This window comes from Hyla sarda, unplaced genomic scaffold (genome assembly GCF_029499605.1).
Source record: "Hyla sarda isolate aHylSar1 unplaced genomic scaffold, aHylSar1.hap1 scaffold_199, whole genome shotgun sequence".
Taxonomy (NCBI): Eukaryota; Metazoa; Chordata; class Amphibia; order Anura; family Hylidae; genus Hyla; species Hyla sarda.
This window is the reverse complement of record NW_026608649.1, coordinates 140,929-159,757: the sequence shown is the minus strand read 5'-3', so window position 1 is coordinate 159,757 and position 18,829 is coordinate 140,929. Positions and strand designations below refer to the sequence as shown.

Here is an 18,829-nt window from a genome sequence, read left to right as displayed (position 1 = left end):
GTCCTCTCCATCTACCTGATCATCCTGTAGGACATTGTCCTCTCCATCTACCTGATCATCCTGTAGGACATTGTCCTCTCTACCTGATCATCCTGTAGGACATTGTCCTCTCTACCTGATCATCCTGTAGGACATTGTCATCTCCATCTACCTGATCATCCTGTAGGACATTGTCCTCTCCATCTACCTGATCATCCTGTAGGACATTGTCCTCTCCATCTACCTGATCATCCTGTAGGACATTGTCCTCTCCATCTACCTGATCATCCTGTAGGACATTGTCCTCTCCATCTACCTGATCATCCTGTAGGACATTGTCCTCTCTACCTGATCATCCTGTAGGACATTGTCCTCTCTACCTGATCATCCTGTAGGACATTATCCTCTCTACCTGATCATCCTGTAGGACATTGTCCTCTCTACCTGATCATCCTGTAGGACATTGTCCTCTCCATTTACCTGATCATCCTGTAGGACATTGTCCTCTCCATCTACCTGATCATCCTGTAGGACATTGTCCTCTCTACCTGATCATCCTGTAGGACATTGTCCTCTCCATCTACCTGATCATCCTGTAGGACATTGTCCTCTCCATCTACCTGATCATCCTGTAGGACATTGTCCTCTCCATCTACCGGATCATCCTGTAGGACATTGTCCTCTCCATCTACCTGATCATCCTGTAGGACATTGTTCTCTCCATCTACCTGATCATCCTGTAGGACATTGTCCTCTCCATCTACCTGATCATCCTGTAGGACATTGTCCTCTCCATCTACCTGATCATCCTGTAGGACATTGTCCTCTCTACCTGATCATCCTGTAGGACATTGTCCTCTCTACCTAATCATCCTGTAGGACATTGTCCTCTCCATCTACCTGATCATCCTGTAGGACATTGTCCTCTCCATCTACCTGATCATCCTGTAGGACATTGTCCTCTCTACCTGATCATCCTGTAGGACATTGTCCTCTCCATCTACCTGATCATCCTGTAGGACATTGTCCTCTCCATCTACCTGATCATCCTGTAGGACATTGTCCTCTCTACCTGATCATCCTGTAGGACATTGTCCTCTCCATCTACCTGATCATCCTGTAGGACATTGTCATCTCCATCTACCTGATCATCCTGTAGGACATTGTCCTCTCCAACTACCTGATCATCCTGCAGGACATTGTCCTCTCCAACTACCTGATCATCCTGCAGGACATTGTCCTCTCCATCTACCTGATCATCCTGTAGGACATTGTCCTCTATATCTGATCATCCTGTAGGACATTGTCCTCTCTACCTGATCATCCTGTAGGACATTGTCCTCTCCATCTACCTGATCATCCTGTAGGACATTGTCCTCTCCATCTACCTGATCATCCTGTAGGACATTGTCCACTCCATCTACCTGATCATCCTGTAGGACATTGTCCTCTCCATCTACCTGATCATCCTGTAGGACATTGTCCTCTCCATCTACCTGATCATCCTGTAGGACATTGTCCTCTCCATCTACCTGATCATTCTGTAGGACATTGTCCTCTCTACCTGATCATCCTGTAGGACATTGTCCTCTCTACCTGATCATCCTGTAGGACATTGTCCTTTCTACCTGATCATCCTGTAGGACATTGTCCTCTCTACCTGATCATCCTGTAGGACATTGTCCTCTCCATCTACCTGATCATCCTGTAGGACATTGTCCTCTCCAACTACCTGATCATCCTGCAGGACATTGTCCTCTCCATCTACCTGATCATCCTGTAGGACATTGTCCTCTCCATCTACCTGATCATTCTGTAGGACATTGTCCTCTCTACCTGATCATCCTGTAGGACATTGTCCTCTCTACCTGATCATCCTGTAGGACATTGTCCTTTCTACCTGATCATCCTGTAGGACATTGTCCTCTCTACCTGATCATCCTGTAGGACATTGTCATCTCCATCTACCTGATCATCCTGTAGGACATTGTCCTCTCCATCTACCTGATCATCCTGCAGGACATTGTCCTCTCCATCTACCTGATCATCCTGTAGGACATTGTCCTCTCCATCTACCTGATCATCCTGTAGGACATTGTCCTCTCCATCTACCTGATCATCCTGTAGGACATTGCCCTCTCCATCTACCTGATCATCCTGTAGGACATTGTCCTCTCCATCTACCTGATCATCCTGTAGGACATTGCCCTCTCCATCTACCTGATCATCCTGTAGGACATTGTCCTCTCCATCTACCTGATCATCCTGTAGGACATTGTCCTCTCCATCTACCTGATCATCCTGTAGGACATTGTCCTCTCTACCTGATCATCCTGTAGGACATTGTCCTCTCTACCTGATCATCCTGTAGGACATTGTCCTCTCCATCTACCTGATCATCCTGTAGGACATTGTCCTCTCCATCTACCTGATCATCCTGTAGGACATTGTCCTCTCTACCTGATCATCCTGTAGGACATTGTCAACTCCATCTACCTGATCATCCTGTAAGACATTGTCCTCTCTACCTGATCATCCTGTAGGACATTGTCCTCTCTACCTGATCATCCTGTAGGACATTGTCCTCTCTACCTGATCATCCTGTAGGACATTGGCCTCTCCATCTACCTGATCATCCTGTAGGACATTGTCCTCTCCATCTACCTGATCATCCTGTAGGACATTGTCCTCTCCATCTACCTGATCATCCTGAGGGCATTGTCCTCTCCATCTACCTGATCATCCTGTAGGACATTGTCCTCTCCATCTACCTGATCATCCTGTAGGACATTGCCCTCTCCATCTACCTGATCATCCTGTAGGACATTGCCCTCTCCATCTACCTGATCATCCTGTAGGACATTGTCCTCTCCATCTACCTGATCATCCTGTAGGACATTGCCCTCTCCATCTACCTGATCATCCTGTAGGACATTGTCCTCTCCATCTACCTGATCATCCTGCAGGACATTGTCCTCTCCATCTACCTGATCATCCTGTAGGACATTGTCCTCTCCATCTACCTGATCATCCTGTAGGACATTGTCCTCTCCATCTACCTGATCATCCTGTAGGACATTGTCATCTCTACCTGATCATCCTGTAGGACATTGTCCTCTCTACCTGATCATCCTGTAGGACATTGTCCTCTCTACCTGATCATCCTGTAGGACATTGTCCTCTATATCTGATCATCCTGTAGGACATTGTCCTCTCTACCTGATCATCCTGTAGGACATTGTCCTCTCCATCTACCTGATCATCCTGTAGGACATTGTCCTCTCCATCTACCTGATCATCCTGTAGGACATTGTCCACTCCATCTACCTGATCATCCTGTAGGACATTGTCCTCTCCATCTACCTGATCATCCTGTAGGACATTGTCCTCTCCATCTACCTGATCATCCTGTAGGACATTGTCCTCTCCATCTACCTGATCATCCTGTAGGACATTGTCCTCTCCATCTACCTGATCATTCTGTAGGACATTGTCCTCTCCATCTACCTGATCATCCTGTAGGACATTGTCCTCTCCATCTACCTGATCATCCTGTAGGACATTGTCCTCTCTACCTGATCATCCTGTAGGACATTGTCCTCTCTATCTACCTGATCATCCTGTAGGACATTGTCCTCTCCATCTACCTGATCATCCTGTAGGACATTGTCCTCTCCATCTACCTGATCATCCTGTAGGACATTGTCCTCTCCATCTACCTGATCATCCTGTAGGACATTGTCCTCTCCATCTACCTGATCATCCTGTAGGACATTGTCCTCTCCATCTACCTGATCATCCTGTAGGACATTGTCCTCTCCATCTACCTGATCATCCTGTAGGACATTGTCCTCTCCATCTACCTGATCATCCTGTAGGACATTGTCCTCTCCATCTACCTGATCATCCTGTAGGACATTGTCCTCTCCATCTACCTGATCATCCTGTAGGACATTGTCCTCTCCATCTACCTGATCATCCTGTAAGACATTGTCCTCTCTACCTGATCATCCTGTAGGACATTGTCCTCTCCATCTACCTGATCATCCTGTAGGACATTGTCCTCTCCATCTACCTGATCATCCTGTAGGACATTGTCCTCTCTACCTGATCATCCTGTAGGACATTGTCATCTCCATCTACCTGATCATCCTTTAGGACATTGTCCTATCCATCTACCTGATCATCCTGTAGGACATTGTCCTCTCCATCTACCTGATCATCCTGTAAGACATTGTCCTCTCTACCTGATCATCCTGTAGGACATTGTCCTCTCCATCTACCTGATCATCCTGTAGGACATTGTCCTCTCCATCTACCTGATCATCCTGTAGGACATTGTCCTCTCTACCTGATCATCCTGTAGGACATTGTCCTCTCCATCTACCTGATCATCCTGTAGGACATTGTCCTCTCTACCTGATCATCCTGTAGGACATTGTCATCTCCATCTACCTGATCATCCTGTAGGACATTGTCCTCTCCATCTACCTGATCATCCTGTAGGACATTGTCCTCTCCATCTACCTGATCATCCTGTAGGACATTGTCCTCTCCATCTACCTGATCATCCTGTAGGACATTGTCCTCTCTCCCTGATCATCCTGTAGGACATTGTCCTCTCCATCTACCTGATCATCCTGTAGGACATTGTCCTCTCCATCTACCTGTTCATCCTGTAGGACATTGTCCTCTCCATCTACCTGATCATCCTGTAGGACATTGTCCTCTTCATCTACCTGATCATCCTGTAGGACATTGTCCTCTCCATCTACCTGATCATCCTGTAGGACATTGTCCTCTCCATCTGCCTGATCATCCTGTAGGACATTGTCCTCTCTACCTGATCATCCTGTAGGACATTGTCCTCTCCATCTACCTGATCATCCTGTAGGACATTGTCCTCTCCATCTACCTGATCATCCTGTAGGACATTGTCCTCTCCATCTACCTGATCATCCTGTAGGACATTGTCCTCTCCATCTACCTGATCATCCTGTAGGACATTGTCATCTCCCCCCGGACAGTCCTGGGAATCCAGAGGAGCAGGACATCTCTCTGGTGGGTTCCTCTTCCTGGATCCACCTGTAGGAGACACACAGTGACTGAATACATTGTGTAGAGGATCAGATGATGGGGGATCTAGGGGCCCTAATACTGCTCTCTCCTGTAACATCAATGAGAGTCTCCCTGAAGAAGCAGGTGTGTGAAAACGTGTTTGGGGCTAAGCAGAGGTGAGGTGTCTAGACAGGATGCATTTCTTTATATCATTTTTGGATGTTCAATAAAGATATTCATAAAGGTTTTCATATGATGGTATAATTTCTGTACTTTGGTCTTTGATGTTTGGTGCTAATATCAATGAGAGTCTCCTCTTACCCAGTGGTTATGTTGGGGGCCGGTGGTCTATAATAAATATATCTTACCCAGTGGTGATGTTGGGGGGCGGTGATCTATAATAAATATATCTTACCCAGTGGTGATGTTCTGGGCCGGTGGTCTATAATAAATATATCTTACCCAGTGGTGATGTTCGGGGCCGGTGGTCTATAATAAATATATCTTACCCGGTGGTGATGTTCGGGGCCGGTGGTCTATAATAAATATATCTTACCCGGTGGTGATGTTGGGGGCCGGTGGTCTATAATAAATATATCTTACCCAGTGGTGATGTTCGGGGCCGGTGGTCTATAATAAATATATCTTACCCAGTGGTGATGTTGAGGGCCGGTGGTCTATAATAAATATATCTTACCCGGTGGTGATGTTCGGGGCTGGTGGTCTATAATAAATATATCTTACCCAGTGGTAATGTTCGGGGTCGGTGGTCTATAATAAATATATCTTACCCGGTGGTGATGTTCGGGGCCGGTGGTCTATAATAAATATATCTTACCCGGTGGTGATGTTCGGGGCCGGTGGTCTATAATAAATATATCTTACCCGGTGGTGATGTTTGGGGCCGGTGGTCTATAATAAATATATCTTACCCGGTGGTGATGTTGGGGGCCGGTGGTCTATAATAAATATATCTTACCCAGTGGTGATGTTCGGGGCCGGTGGTCTATAATAAATATATCTTACCCGGTGGTGATGTTCGGGGCCGGTGGTCTATAATAAATATATCTTACCCGGTGGTGATGTTGGGGGCCGGTGGTCTATAATAAATATATCTTACCCAGTGGTGATGTTCGGGGCCGGTGGTCTATAATAAATATATCTTACCCGGTGGTGATGTTCGGGGCCGGTGGTCTATAATAAATATATCTTACCCAGTGGTGATGTTCGGGGCCGGTGGTCTATAATAAATATATCTTACCCAGTGGTGATGTTGGGGGTCGGTGGTCTATAATAAATATATCTTACCCAGTGGTGATGTTGGGGGCCGGTGGTCTATAATAAATATATCTTACCCAGTGGTGATGTTGGAGGCCGGTGGTCTATAATAAATATATCTTACCCGGTGGTGATGTTCGGGGCCGGTGGTCTATAATAAATATATCTTACCCAGTGGTGATGTTGGGGGCCGGTGTTCTATAATAAATATATCTTACCCGGTGGTGATGTTCGGGGCCGGTGGTCTATAATAAATATATCTTACCCGGTGGTGATGTTCGGGGCCGGTGGTCTATAATAAATATATCTTACCCAGTGGTGATGTTCGGGGCAGGTGGTCTATAATAAATATATCTTACCCAGTGGTGATGTTCGGGGCCGGTGGTCTATAATAAATATATCTTACCCGGTGGTGATGTTCGGGGCCGGTGGTCTATAATAAATATATCTTACCCAGTGGTGATGTTGGGGGCCGGTGTTCTATAATAAATATATCTTACCCGGTGGTGATGTTCGGGGCCGGTGGTCTATAATAAATATATCTTACCCGGTGGTGATGTTCGGGGCCGGTGGTCTATAATAAATATATCTTACCCAGTGGTGATGTTCGGGGCAGGTGGTCTATAATAAATATATCTTACCCAGTGGTGATGTTCGGGGCCGGTGGTCTATAATAAATATATCTTACCCGGTGGTGATGTTCGGGGCCGGTGGTCCTCCATCATGACTATGTCCTGGTACAGATCCTTGTGTCCTTCTATATACTCCCACTCCTCCATGGAGAAATAGACAGTGACATCCTGACACCTTATAGGAACCTGACACACACAATGATCCAGTCATCATCCAGACCCATCATCCCTTGTGTTCCTGTATAATGTCCCAGCATTCCCAGCAGCGCTCACCTCTCCAGTCAGCAGCTCCATCATCTTGTGGGTGAGTTCTAGGATCTTCTGCTCATTGTTCCTCTCAGGTATCAGTGAGGGAGGTGGAGGCTCCGTGATGGGGCCCCGGGCCCTGCTCCATCCTCCTGACCTGCTGGGGGCCACACACTCTCCAGATGTCTTCTTCACTACTGTGTAATCCTGAGTATGGAGAGACCCCGATAAATATCCCTATATACAGACCCCTCACCTCTCCGGTCATGTCCTGTATTATCCCTAGAGATAAGAGGTCATGTGACCATTTCCCACAATCCCTCACCTCTCCGGTCATGTCCTGTATTATCCCTAGAGATAAGAGGTCATGTGACCATTTCCCACAATCCCTCACCTCTCCGGTCATGTCCTGTATTATCCCTAGAGATAAGAGGTCATGTGACCATTTCCCACAATCCCTCACCTCTCCGGTCATGTCCTGTATTATCCCTAGAGATAAGAGGTCATGTGACCATTTCCCACAATCCCTCACCTCTCCGGTCATGTCCTGTATTATCCCTAGAGATAAGAGGTCATGTGACCATTTCCCACAATCCCTCACCTCTCCGGTCATGTCCTGTATTATCCCTAGAGATAAGAGGTCATGTGACCATTTCCCACAATCCCTCACCTCTCCGGTCATGTCCTGTATTATCCCTAGAGATAAGAGGTCATGTGACCATTTCCCACAATCCCTCACCTCTCCGGTCATGTCCTGTATTATCCCTAGAGATAAGAGGTCATGTGACCATTTCCCACAATCCCTCACCTCTCCGGTCAGCAGGTAGATGATCTCCAGGCTGAGCTCTAGGATCCTCTCGGTGGTCGGTGACATTCCTCTATAGATCCTATATATACGGCGCTGGAGTTTTCCTTCTCTTCAGGATATATTCGGGGGGCGTCCTGTCCCCTCTATAAAGCCCCTGTGTGCATTGTGTACAGGTGTATAAAGAACTACAAGTCCCACAATAACCAGGAGCAAGATGTTACATCCTGGAGGCTGAAGGACCTGTGATGATGTCATGGCCATGTGACCGCTCATGTGTGTGGGAGGAGTCAGGCTGGGCCATGTGACCACTCATGTGTGTGGGAGGAGTCAGGCTGTGCCATGTGACTGGTCATGTGTGTGGGAGGAGTCAGGCTGGGCCATGTGATCGCTCCTTCCAGGAATCCATAAACATGAGGGGAGACAATCCGATACGGTGCGGAGCCGTGTGTATATACAGTGTACGGTGCGGAGCCGTGTGTATATACAGTGTACGGTGCGGAGCCGTGTGTGTATACAGTGTACGGTGCGGAGCCGTGTGTATATACAGTGTACGGTGCGGAAGCCGTGTGTATATACAGTGTACGGTGCGGAGCCGTGTGTATACAGTGTACGGTGCGGAGCCGTGTGTATACAGTGTACGGTGCGGAGCCGTGTGTATATACAGTGTACGGTGCGGAGCCGTGTGTATATACAGTGTACGGTGCGGAGCCGTGTGTGTATACAGTGTACGGTGCGGAGCCGTGTGTGTATACAGTGTACGGTGCGGAGCCGTGTGTGTATACAGTGTACGGTGCGGAGCCGTGTGTGTATACAGTGTACGGTGCGGAGCCGTGTGTATATACAGTGTACGGTGCGGAGCCGTGTGTATATACAGTGTACGGTGCGGAGCCGTGCGTGTATACAGTGTACGGTGCGGAGCCGTGTGTGTATACAGTGTACGGTGCGGAGCCGTGTGTATATACAGTGTACGGTGCGGAGCCGTGTGTATATACAGTGTACGGTGCGGAGCCGTGTGTGTATACAGTGTACGGTGCGGAGCCGTGTGTGTATACAGTGTACGGTGCGGAGCCGTGTGTGTATACAGTGTACGGTGCGGAGCCGTGTGTATATACAGTGTACGGTGCGGAGCCGTGTGTGTATACAGTGTACGGTGCGGAGCCGTGTGTGTATACAGTGTACGGTGCGGAGCCGTGTGTATATACAGTGTACGGTGCGGAGCCGTGTGTATATACAGTGTACGGTGCGGAGCCGTGTGTATATACAGTGTACGGTGCGGAGCCGTGTGTATATACAGTGTACGGTGCGGAGCCGTGTGTATATACAGTGTACGGTGCGGAGCCGTGTGTATATACAGTGTACGGTGCGGAGCCGTGTGTATATACAGTGTACGGTGCGGAGCCGTGTGTATATACAGTGTACGGTGCGGAGCCGTGTGTATATACAGACGGTGCGGAGCCGTGTGTATATACAGTGTACGGTGCGGAGCCGTGTGTGTATACAGTGTACGGTGCGGAGCCGTGTGTATATACAGTGTACGGTGCGGAGCCGTGTGTATATACAGTGTACGGTGCGGAGCCGTGTGTATACAGTGTACGGTGCGGAGCCGTGTGTATACAGTGTACGGTGCGGAGCCGTGTGTATATACAGTGTACGGTGCGGAGCCGTGTGTATATACAGTGTACGGTGCGGAGCCGTGTGTGTATACAGTGTACGGTGCGGAGCCGTGTGTGTATACAGTGTACGGTGCGGAGCCGTGTGTGTATACAGTGTACGGTGCGGAGCCGTGTGTGTATACAGTGTACGGTGCGGAGCCGTGTGTATATACAGTGTACGGTGCGGAGCCGTGTGTATATACAGTGTACGGTGCGGAGCCGTGCGTGTATACAGTGTACGGTGCGGAGCCGTGCGTGTATACAGTGTACGGTGCGGAGCCGTGTGTATATACAGTGTACGGTGCGGAGCCGTGTGTATATACAGTGTACGGTGCGGAGCCGTGTGTGTATACAGTGTACGGTGCGGAGCCGTGTGTGTATACAGTGTACGGTGCGGAGCCGTGTGTGTATACAGTGTACGGTGCGGAGCCGTGTGTATATACAGTGTACGGTGCGGAGCCGTGTGTGTATACAGTGTACGGTGCGGAGCCGTGTGTGTATACAGTGTACGGTGCGGAGCCGTGTATATACAGTGTACGGTGCGGAGCCGTGTGTGTATACAGTGTACGGTGCGGAGCCGTGTGTATATACAGTGTACGGTGCGGAGCCGTGTGTGTATACAGTGTACGGTGCGGAGCCGTGTGTGTATACAGTGTACGGTGCGGAGCCGTGTGTGTATACAGTGTACGGTGCGGAGCCGTGTGTATATACAGTGTACGGTGCGGAGCCGTGTGTGTATACAGTGTACGGTGCGGAGCCGTGTGTATATACAGTGTACGGTGCGGAGCCGTGTGTATATACAGTGTACGGTGCGGAGCCGTGTGTATATACAGTGTACGGTGCGGAGCCGTGTGTATATACAGTGTACGGTGCGGAGCCGTGTGTATATACAGTGTACGGTGCGGAGCCGTGTGTATATACAGTGTACGGTGCGGAGCCGTGTGTGTATACGGTGTACGGTGCGGAGCCGTGTGTGTATACGGTGTATGGTGCGGAGCCGTGTGTGTATACGGTGTACGGTGCGGAGCCGTGTGTGTATACGGTGTACGGTGCGGAGCCGTGTGTATATACGGTGTACGGTGCGGAGCCGTGTGTGTATACAATGTACGGTGCGGAGCCGTGTGTGTATACAGTGTACGGTGCGGAGCCGTGTGTGTATACAGTGTACGGTGCGGAGCCGTGTGTGTATACAGTGTACGGTGCGGAGCCGTGTGTGTATACAGTGTACGGTGCGGAGCCGTGTGTGTATACAGTGTACGGTGCGGAGCCGTGTGTATATACAGTGTACGGTGCGGAGCCGTGTGTATATACGGTGTACGGTGCGGAGCCGTGTGTGTATACGGTGTACGGTGCGGAGCCGTGTGTGTATACAGTGTACGGTGCGGAGCCGTGTGTGTATACGGTGTACGGTGCGGAGCCGTGTGTGTATACGGTGTACGGTGCGGAGCCGTGTGTATATACGGTGTACGGTGCGGAGCCGTGTGTGTATACGGTGTACGGTGCGGAGCCGTGTGTATATACAGTGTACGGTGCGGAGCCGTGTGTGTATACAATGTACGGTGCGGAGCCGTGTGTGTATACAGTGTACGGTGCGGAGCCGTGTGTATACAGTGTACGGTGCGGAGCAGTGTGTGTATACAGTGTACGATGCGGAGCCGTGTGTGTATACAGTGTACGGTGCGGAGCCGTGTGTGTATACAGTGTACGGTGCGGAGCCGTGTGTGTATACAGTGTACGGTGCGGAGCCGTGTGTGTATACAGTGTACGGTGCGGAGCCGTGTGTGTATACAGTGTACGGTGCGGAGCCGTGTGTATATACAGTGTACGGTGCGGAGCCGTGTGTATATACAGTGTACGGTGCGGAGCCGTGTGTATATACAGTGTACGGTGCGGAGCCGTGTGTGTATACAGTGTACGGTGCGGAGCCGTGTGTGTATACAGTGTACGGTGCGGAGCCGTGTGTATATACAGTGTACGGTGCGGAGCCGTGTGTATATACAGTGTACGGTGCGGAGCCGTGTGTATATACAGTGTACGGTGCGGAGCCGTGTGTATATACAGTGTACGGTGCGGAGCCGTGTGTATATACAGTGTACGGTGCGGAGCCGTGTGTGTATACAGTGTACGGTGCGGAGCCGTGTGTGTATACAGTGTACGGTGCGGAGCCGTGTGTGTATACAGTGTACGGTGCGGAGCCGTGTGTGTATACAGTGTACGGTGCGGAGCCGTGTGTGTATACAGTGTACGGTGCGGAGCCGTGTGTATATACAGTGTACGGTGCGGAGCCGTGTGTATATACAGTGTACGGTGCGGAGCCGTGTGTGTATACAGTGTACGGTGCGGAGCCGTGTGTATATACAGTGTACGGTGCGGAGCCGTGTGTATATACAGTGTACGGTGCGGAGCCGTGTGTATATACAGTGTACGGTGCGGAGCTGTGTGTGTATATACAGTGTACGGTGCGGAGCCGTGTGTGTATACAGTGTATATATATAACGTTGTATTTGTTCCGGTTCTTTTCTTCATGTCTCTGCGGTTCAGTATTAGTCCCTGCAGTATATTTGGTGCTGCGATAAGTTTTATATATTTATTTATTTATAGTTTTTTAACCGTTAAGTGTCCGGTATGATTGAAGTCTTTGTGACGCACAGAACAGTTACCGGTCAGGTTTACTCTATTGTGATATTATTGTCGTCATTTTATTGGTTTCAATTTTGCTTTGTAATAAATTATATAATAAAGTGCAACTTGTCCTGAAATATTAACATAAAAAGTAATAATAAGGAATATTAACATAAATAATAAGTAATAACATAAATAATAAGGAATAATAAGTAATAATAACATACATAATAAGGAATAATAAGTAATAATAACATAAATAATAAGGAATAATAAGTAATATTAACATAAATAATAAGTAATATTAACATAAATAATAAGTAATATTAACATAAATAAGTAATAATAAATAAGTAATATTAACATAAATAATAAGTAATAACATAAATAATAAGGAATAATAAGGAATATTTACATAAATAATAAGTAATAATAACATAAATAATAAGGAATAATAAGGAATAATAATAAGTAATATTAACATAAATAATAAGTAATAACATAAATAATAAGGAATAATAAGTAATAATAAGTAATATTAACATAAATAATAAGGAATAATAAGTAATATTAACATAAATAATAATAAGTAATATTAACATAAATAATAAGTAATATTAACATAAATAATAAGTAATATTAACATAAATAAGTAATAATAAATAAGTAATATTAACATAAATAATAAGTAATAACATAAATAATAAGGAATAATAAGGAATATTTACATAAATAATAAGTAATAATAACATAAATAATAAGGAATAATAAGGAATAATAATAAGTAATATTAACATAAATAATAAGTAATAACATAAATAATAAGGAATAATAAGTAATAATAATAAGTAATATTAACATAAATAATAAGGAATAATAAGGAATATTTACATAAATAATAAGGAATAACATAAATAATAAGGAATAATAATAAGTAATAATAACATAAATAATAAGTAATAACATAAATAATAAGGAATAATAAGTAATAATAACATAAATAATAAGTAATAACATAAATAATAAGGAATAATAAGGAATATTTACATAAATAATAAGTAATAACAAATAATAAGGAATAATAAGGAATATTTACATAAATAATAAGGAATAATAAGGAATATTTACATAAATAATAAGTAATAACATAAATAATAAGGAATAATAAGTAATAATAATAAGTAATATTAACATAAATAATAAGGAATAATAAGGAATATTTACATAAATAATAAGGAATAACATAAATAATAAGGAATAATAATAAGTAATAATAACATAAATAATAAGTAATAACATAAATAATAAGTAATAATAACATAAATAATAAGGAATAATAAGTAATAATAACATAAATAATAAGTAATAACATAAATAATAAGGAATAATAAGGAATATTTACATAAATAATAAGTAATAACATAAATAATAAGGAATAATAAGGAATATTTACATAAATAATAAGGAATAATAAGTATGATTCAGAGATTTAGTTTTTTCGGGACATATTCTATGTTATCAGGGGCCCCCCAGCACCCGCTCTCTGGAATAGGGGCGGAGCAGCTGCCGTTAGGGACAACCCCCCACAGCCGGAGTCCCAATCAGAACGATCGTGAAGTGGCACCTGTACCCAGTCCTGCTGCTAATGGGTGATAGGCGCCGTCTCGGGTGGCACCTTTTAACCCTTCTTTTCAGGGTCACCAGGGACCCAATTGACCCGGAATCAGCGCAAATCGCCGATCTCAAATCCCAAACATTTATTGGAAATATCCATTTTCCTTACACGTAGAGAAGCTTCAAATTTAGAAAATGCAAAATTTTCGAAATTTTCCTGACATTTTGTGATTTTTCACCAAGAAATGATGCAAGTGACGATGAAAATTTACCACCAAAATAAAGTAGAATATGTCACGAAAAAACACTCAGAATCAGAATAATCGGTAAAAGCGTTTTAGAGTTAACGCTTAAAGTGACGGTGGTCAGAATTACAAAAAAGGGCTGCGTCTTTAACCCCTTAAGGACCAGGCGTTTTTCGTACCTTTTTTTTGTCCTCCTTACCTTTAAAAAAATCAGAACTCTTTCAATTTTGCACCTAAAATTCCATATGACGCTTATTTTTTGCGCCACCAATTCTACTTCGTAATGACATCAGTCATTTTGCCCAAAAATCTACGGTGAAACAGAAAAAAAATCATTGTGCGACAAAATTGAAAAAAAAAACGCCTTTTTGTAACTTTTGGGGGCTTCCGTTTCTACGCAGTACATATTTCGGTAAAATGACCGCTTCTCTTTATTCTGTAGGTCCATACGGTTATAATGATCCCCGACTTATATAGGTGATTTTGTCTTCTGGAAAAAATCATAACTACATGCAGGAAAATTTATACGTTTAAAATTGTCATCTTCTGACCCCATAACTTTATTTTTCCGTGTGTGGGGCGGTATGAGGGCTCATTTTTTGCGCCGTGATCTGAAGTTTTTGTCGGTACCATTTTTGCATTGATCGGACTTTTTGATCGCTTTTTATTAATCTTTTCATGATATAAAAAGTGACATAAAATACGCTATTTTGGACTTCGGAATTTTTTTGCGCGTACGCCATTGACCGTGCGGTTTAATTAGTGATATATTTTTATAATTCGGACATTTCCGCACGCGGCGATACCACATATGTTTATTTTTATTTACACAGTTGTTTTTTTATTCTTTGAAATGCCGGGTGATTCAAACTTTTATTAGGGGAAGGGATAATTGAAAGAGTTAATGATTTTTTTACACTATTCTTATGCCATATTATAGCTCCTATAGGGGGGGCTATAACATTGCATGTACTGATCTTTACCACTGATTGATGCATCTCCATAGGAATGGATCAATCAGTGATCTCGGGCTTGAATCATTGATTGGGCGATCGGACTGCAGGAAGGAAGGTAAGAGACCTCGTCCTGTGCTACAGCTGATCGGGATGATTATACCGCGACGATCCCGAACAGCTCCCTGAGCTAACCGGGCACTTTTACTTTCACTTTTAGCCAGATCAGTGCCGCGCGCTATTAGCAGCTGGTCCCTGCTTCACTATGACGCCGGGCCCACCGTGATATGATGTGGGGTTACCGTGTAACCCCGCGTTATATCACGGGAGCGGGACTAGGGGCGTAAGTTTACACCTTTGGTCCTTAACAGGTTAAGGTGAAAATGAGCTGCGTCCTTAAGGGGTTAACATAAATAAGGAATAAGTCATAATAACATAAATAATAAGCAGCAATCAGTAATATTGACATAAATAATTAGTAATGAGTAATATTAACATAAATAATACGACTTCAAACATGAACAAAGGGTTAATCCTGGACAACCCCCAAATAAATGACTTAAAAAATCTGGTGGAGAATTCACAAAAACAAAGATCGATATGAATTATAAAGTGAAGAAGTGATCTCTGGGTAAAGTGTCGTCCTCCGACCTCACACGTAAGCCGCTTCTCCGCTGAAAATCTTCAGGTCAAATATTTCCCACAACCTTTAACATTATAATGGCTTTTCTCCTTTGTGAACTTTTAGATGTATAATAAGACCTGACTGGTGGGTAAAACATTTCCCACATTCTGTACAAGAAAACGGCTTTTCTCCTGTGTGGATTCTCTGATGAATAATAAGACGTGATTTTGTGATAAAACATTTCCCACATTCTAAACATGAAAATGGTTTCTCCCCTGTGTGGATTCTCTGGTGAAGGGTAAGATCCGATTTATGAGTAAAGCGTTTTCCACATTCCAAACATGGAAAGGGCCTCTCCCCCGTGTGGCTTCTGTAATGTTTAACAAGATTAGATTTTTGGGTAAAAGATTTTCCACACTCAGGACATGAAAATGGCTTCTCCCCTGTGTGAATTTTATGATGCTCAACCAGATCACGTTTCTGGACAAAACATTTCTCACATTCAGAACATGAAAATGGCTTCTCTCCTGTGTGAACCTTATGATGTGCAACGAGACCATGTTTCTTGGTAAAACTTTTCCCACATTCGGAACATGAAAACAGCTTTTCCCCTGTGTGAATTTTCTCATGTTGAATTAAACTTGAATTCTTGGTAAATCGTTTCCCACATTCAGAGCATGAAAAAGGCTTCTCTCCTGTGTGAGTCCTCTGATGTTCTACTAAAGTTGATTTCTTGGTAAAAGATTTTCCACATACTAAACATGAAAACAGCTTCTCCTCTTTATGAATTTTCTTATGTTCAATTAGATTAGAATTCTTAGTGAAACATTTTCCACATTCCAAACATGAATATGGCTTCTCTCCTGTGTGAATTCTCTGATGTTGTACTAGTGTTGAGTTATCGATAAAATATTTCCCACATTCCAAACATGAAAACTGGCTCTCCCCTGTATGAATCTTATAATGCTTGACTAGTATATATCTCTGAGCAAAACATTTTCCACATTTGGGACATGAATATGTCTTCTCTCCTGTGTGGATTGTACGATGTTGGTCTTGCTTTGATTTGCTGATAAAACCTTTCCCACATTCAGAACAAGAAAATGGTTTCTCCCCTGTGTGAATTCTTTGCTGTCCCACTAAATGTGCTTTTCTTTCGTCTCTGGTAAACTCTATGGATGACAGGAAACTTTGTCCTGAGTCTTCGCTGTAGACATCTAGAGAAAAAGTAAGAAGAGTTTGATTTCTGTATATTCCTCATAAATCAGATAAAAGTTTATTTTCTTAAGCATAAGACAAAGAGAAGGAAAGTTATCGAGCTGAGGATTACAGAGGTGTCTGGGAGTTTAAAGGAGAAGTCTAGTGGTGAAAAACGGATTCCCTATCTGCAGGATAGGGGGTAAGTTTTAGATTGTGGGGGGTCCGCCATGCCCCCTCCATATCTCTATGATAGAGCCGTTCAGCTCCTCCAACTGCTTCAATAGGAAGTTGTGTAGTCCTCTCATTGTTATTGTAGTGTTGTCTCTGCAACTCCTAGCTCCTCCCTGCCCCCTAACAGGAAGTTGTGTAGTCCTGTTATTGTCAGTGTGGTATTGTCTCTGCAGCTTCCACCTCCTCCCTCCCCCCCTAACAGAAAGTTGTATTGTCCTCTCATTGTCAGTGTAGTCTCCACCTCCTCCCTCCCTCCTGCAAGAAAGTTGTGTAGCCCTTTCATTGTTGGTGTGGTGTTGTCTCAGAAGATGCCCAGCTCCTCCTCCTGAGACATCGCATCATTCTCTGCTGTCTCAGGGGGTGTGGCTGGATCTTGTCTATGAACTCTAGCCCCGCCCCTGAGTGATGTCATCATACAGTAATGCTTTCCTGTTGACTTGTATATATATATATATATATATATATATATATATATATATATATATATACTAGCTGAGTACCCGACGCTGCCCAATTTTTCCTACCTAATCCTTGGGGGGGGGGGGGGGTGAGGCAACAAAGGAGAAAACATTTGTCCTCATATCCCGACCCCAAATCCCCTCCTTATATCCCAACCCCATATCTAATCCTCATTTCTAATCCTAATCTCCCGTCTTCAGGTGGGGCTGAAAATAAAAGGGGTGTGGCTTAAAGGGTGGGCATGTCTTTACAAGATGGGGCATGGAATGCGGGGAGGCAGCCTGACTGCCACATTCATCAGGAGATGACATATATGTAACATAGATTTGTATGGGACTTAAACAAAACCCCCGACCCTCACAAATGGGGGTAGTTAAGGGTTAAATAACTATCCTATATTTTAAGTGGACATATAAGTAACATGTGACCAAGTATTATGGAAATATCTCCAGCCGTTTGGAAGTTATATAGTAACATATATTTCCCATAGACTTGTATGGGACTTTATACATAAGCCCCGCCCCTGGCAAATGGGGGTGAGTAAGGGTTAAATCACCGATCCTATGTTTGTTGGTGACAGATAAGTAACATGTGACCAAGTGTAATGGTGATATCTACAGCCGTGTGGACGTGATGCTGGAACATACACACATATATATATATATACATATATACACACATATATACATACACACTCACATATATATACACACACATATATACACACATACATCATATATACACATACACACATACATACACACACATATATATACACACAATACATCATATATACACATACATACATCATACATACACACACATATATATACACACATAATACATCATACATACACACACCTATATATACACACAAAATACATCATACATACACATACATATATATACACACACACATCATACGTACACACACCTATATACACAGATACATACACAAATATACATACACACACATATTGTTACGCCGAGCGCTCCGGGTCCCCGCTCCTCCCCGGAGCGCTCGCTTCACTCTCCCCGCTGCAGCGCTCCGGTCACATCCTCTGAGCCGGGGCGCTGCGATTCCGCTGCCAGCCGGGATGCGATTCGCGATGCGGGTAGCGCCCGCTCGCGATGCGCACCCCGGCTCCCGTACCTGACTCGCTCTCCGTCTGTCCTGTCCCGGCGCGCGCGGCCCCGCTCCCTAGGGCGCGCGCGCGCCGGGTCTCT

The 18,829-nt window shown here is 44.5% G+C and overlaps 2 protein-coding genes across 2 annotated transcripts in view; both read right to left on the bottom strand.

Moving 5' to 3' along the window:
• The window catches only part of LOC130317328 (zinc finger protein OZF-like), a 30,009-nt gene extending 21,693 nt beyond the window's left edge, over positions 1–8,316 (bottom strand). The window contains exons 1-4 of the mRNA XM_056552837.1: positions 8,002–8,316; positions 7,221–7,400; positions 7,004–7,133; positions 4,967–5,064 (exon numbers count right to left, since the gene is read on the bottom strand). Of these exons, the coding sequence (XP_056408812.1) occupies positions 4,967–5,064; positions 7,004–7,133; positions 7,221–7,400; positions 8,002–8,067 (474 nt within the window). The 5' untranslated portion in view covers positions 8,068–8,316. The remainder of the gene's footprint in view (positions 1–4,966; positions 5,065–7,003; positions 7,134–7,220; positions 7,401–8,001) is intronic.
• A 5,328-nt stretch (positions 8,317–13,644) lies between these two features.
• The window catches only part of LOC130317331 (zinc finger protein 271-like), a 59,331-nt gene continuing 54,146 nt past the window's right edge, over positions 13,645–18,829 (bottom strand). The window contains exon 9 of the mRNA XM_056552840.1: positions 13,645–16,929. Coding sequence (XP_056408815.1) covers positions 15,803–16,929 — 1,127 coding nt within the window. The 3' untranslated portion in view covers positions 13,645–15,802. The remainder of the gene's footprint in view (positions 16,930–18,829) is intronic.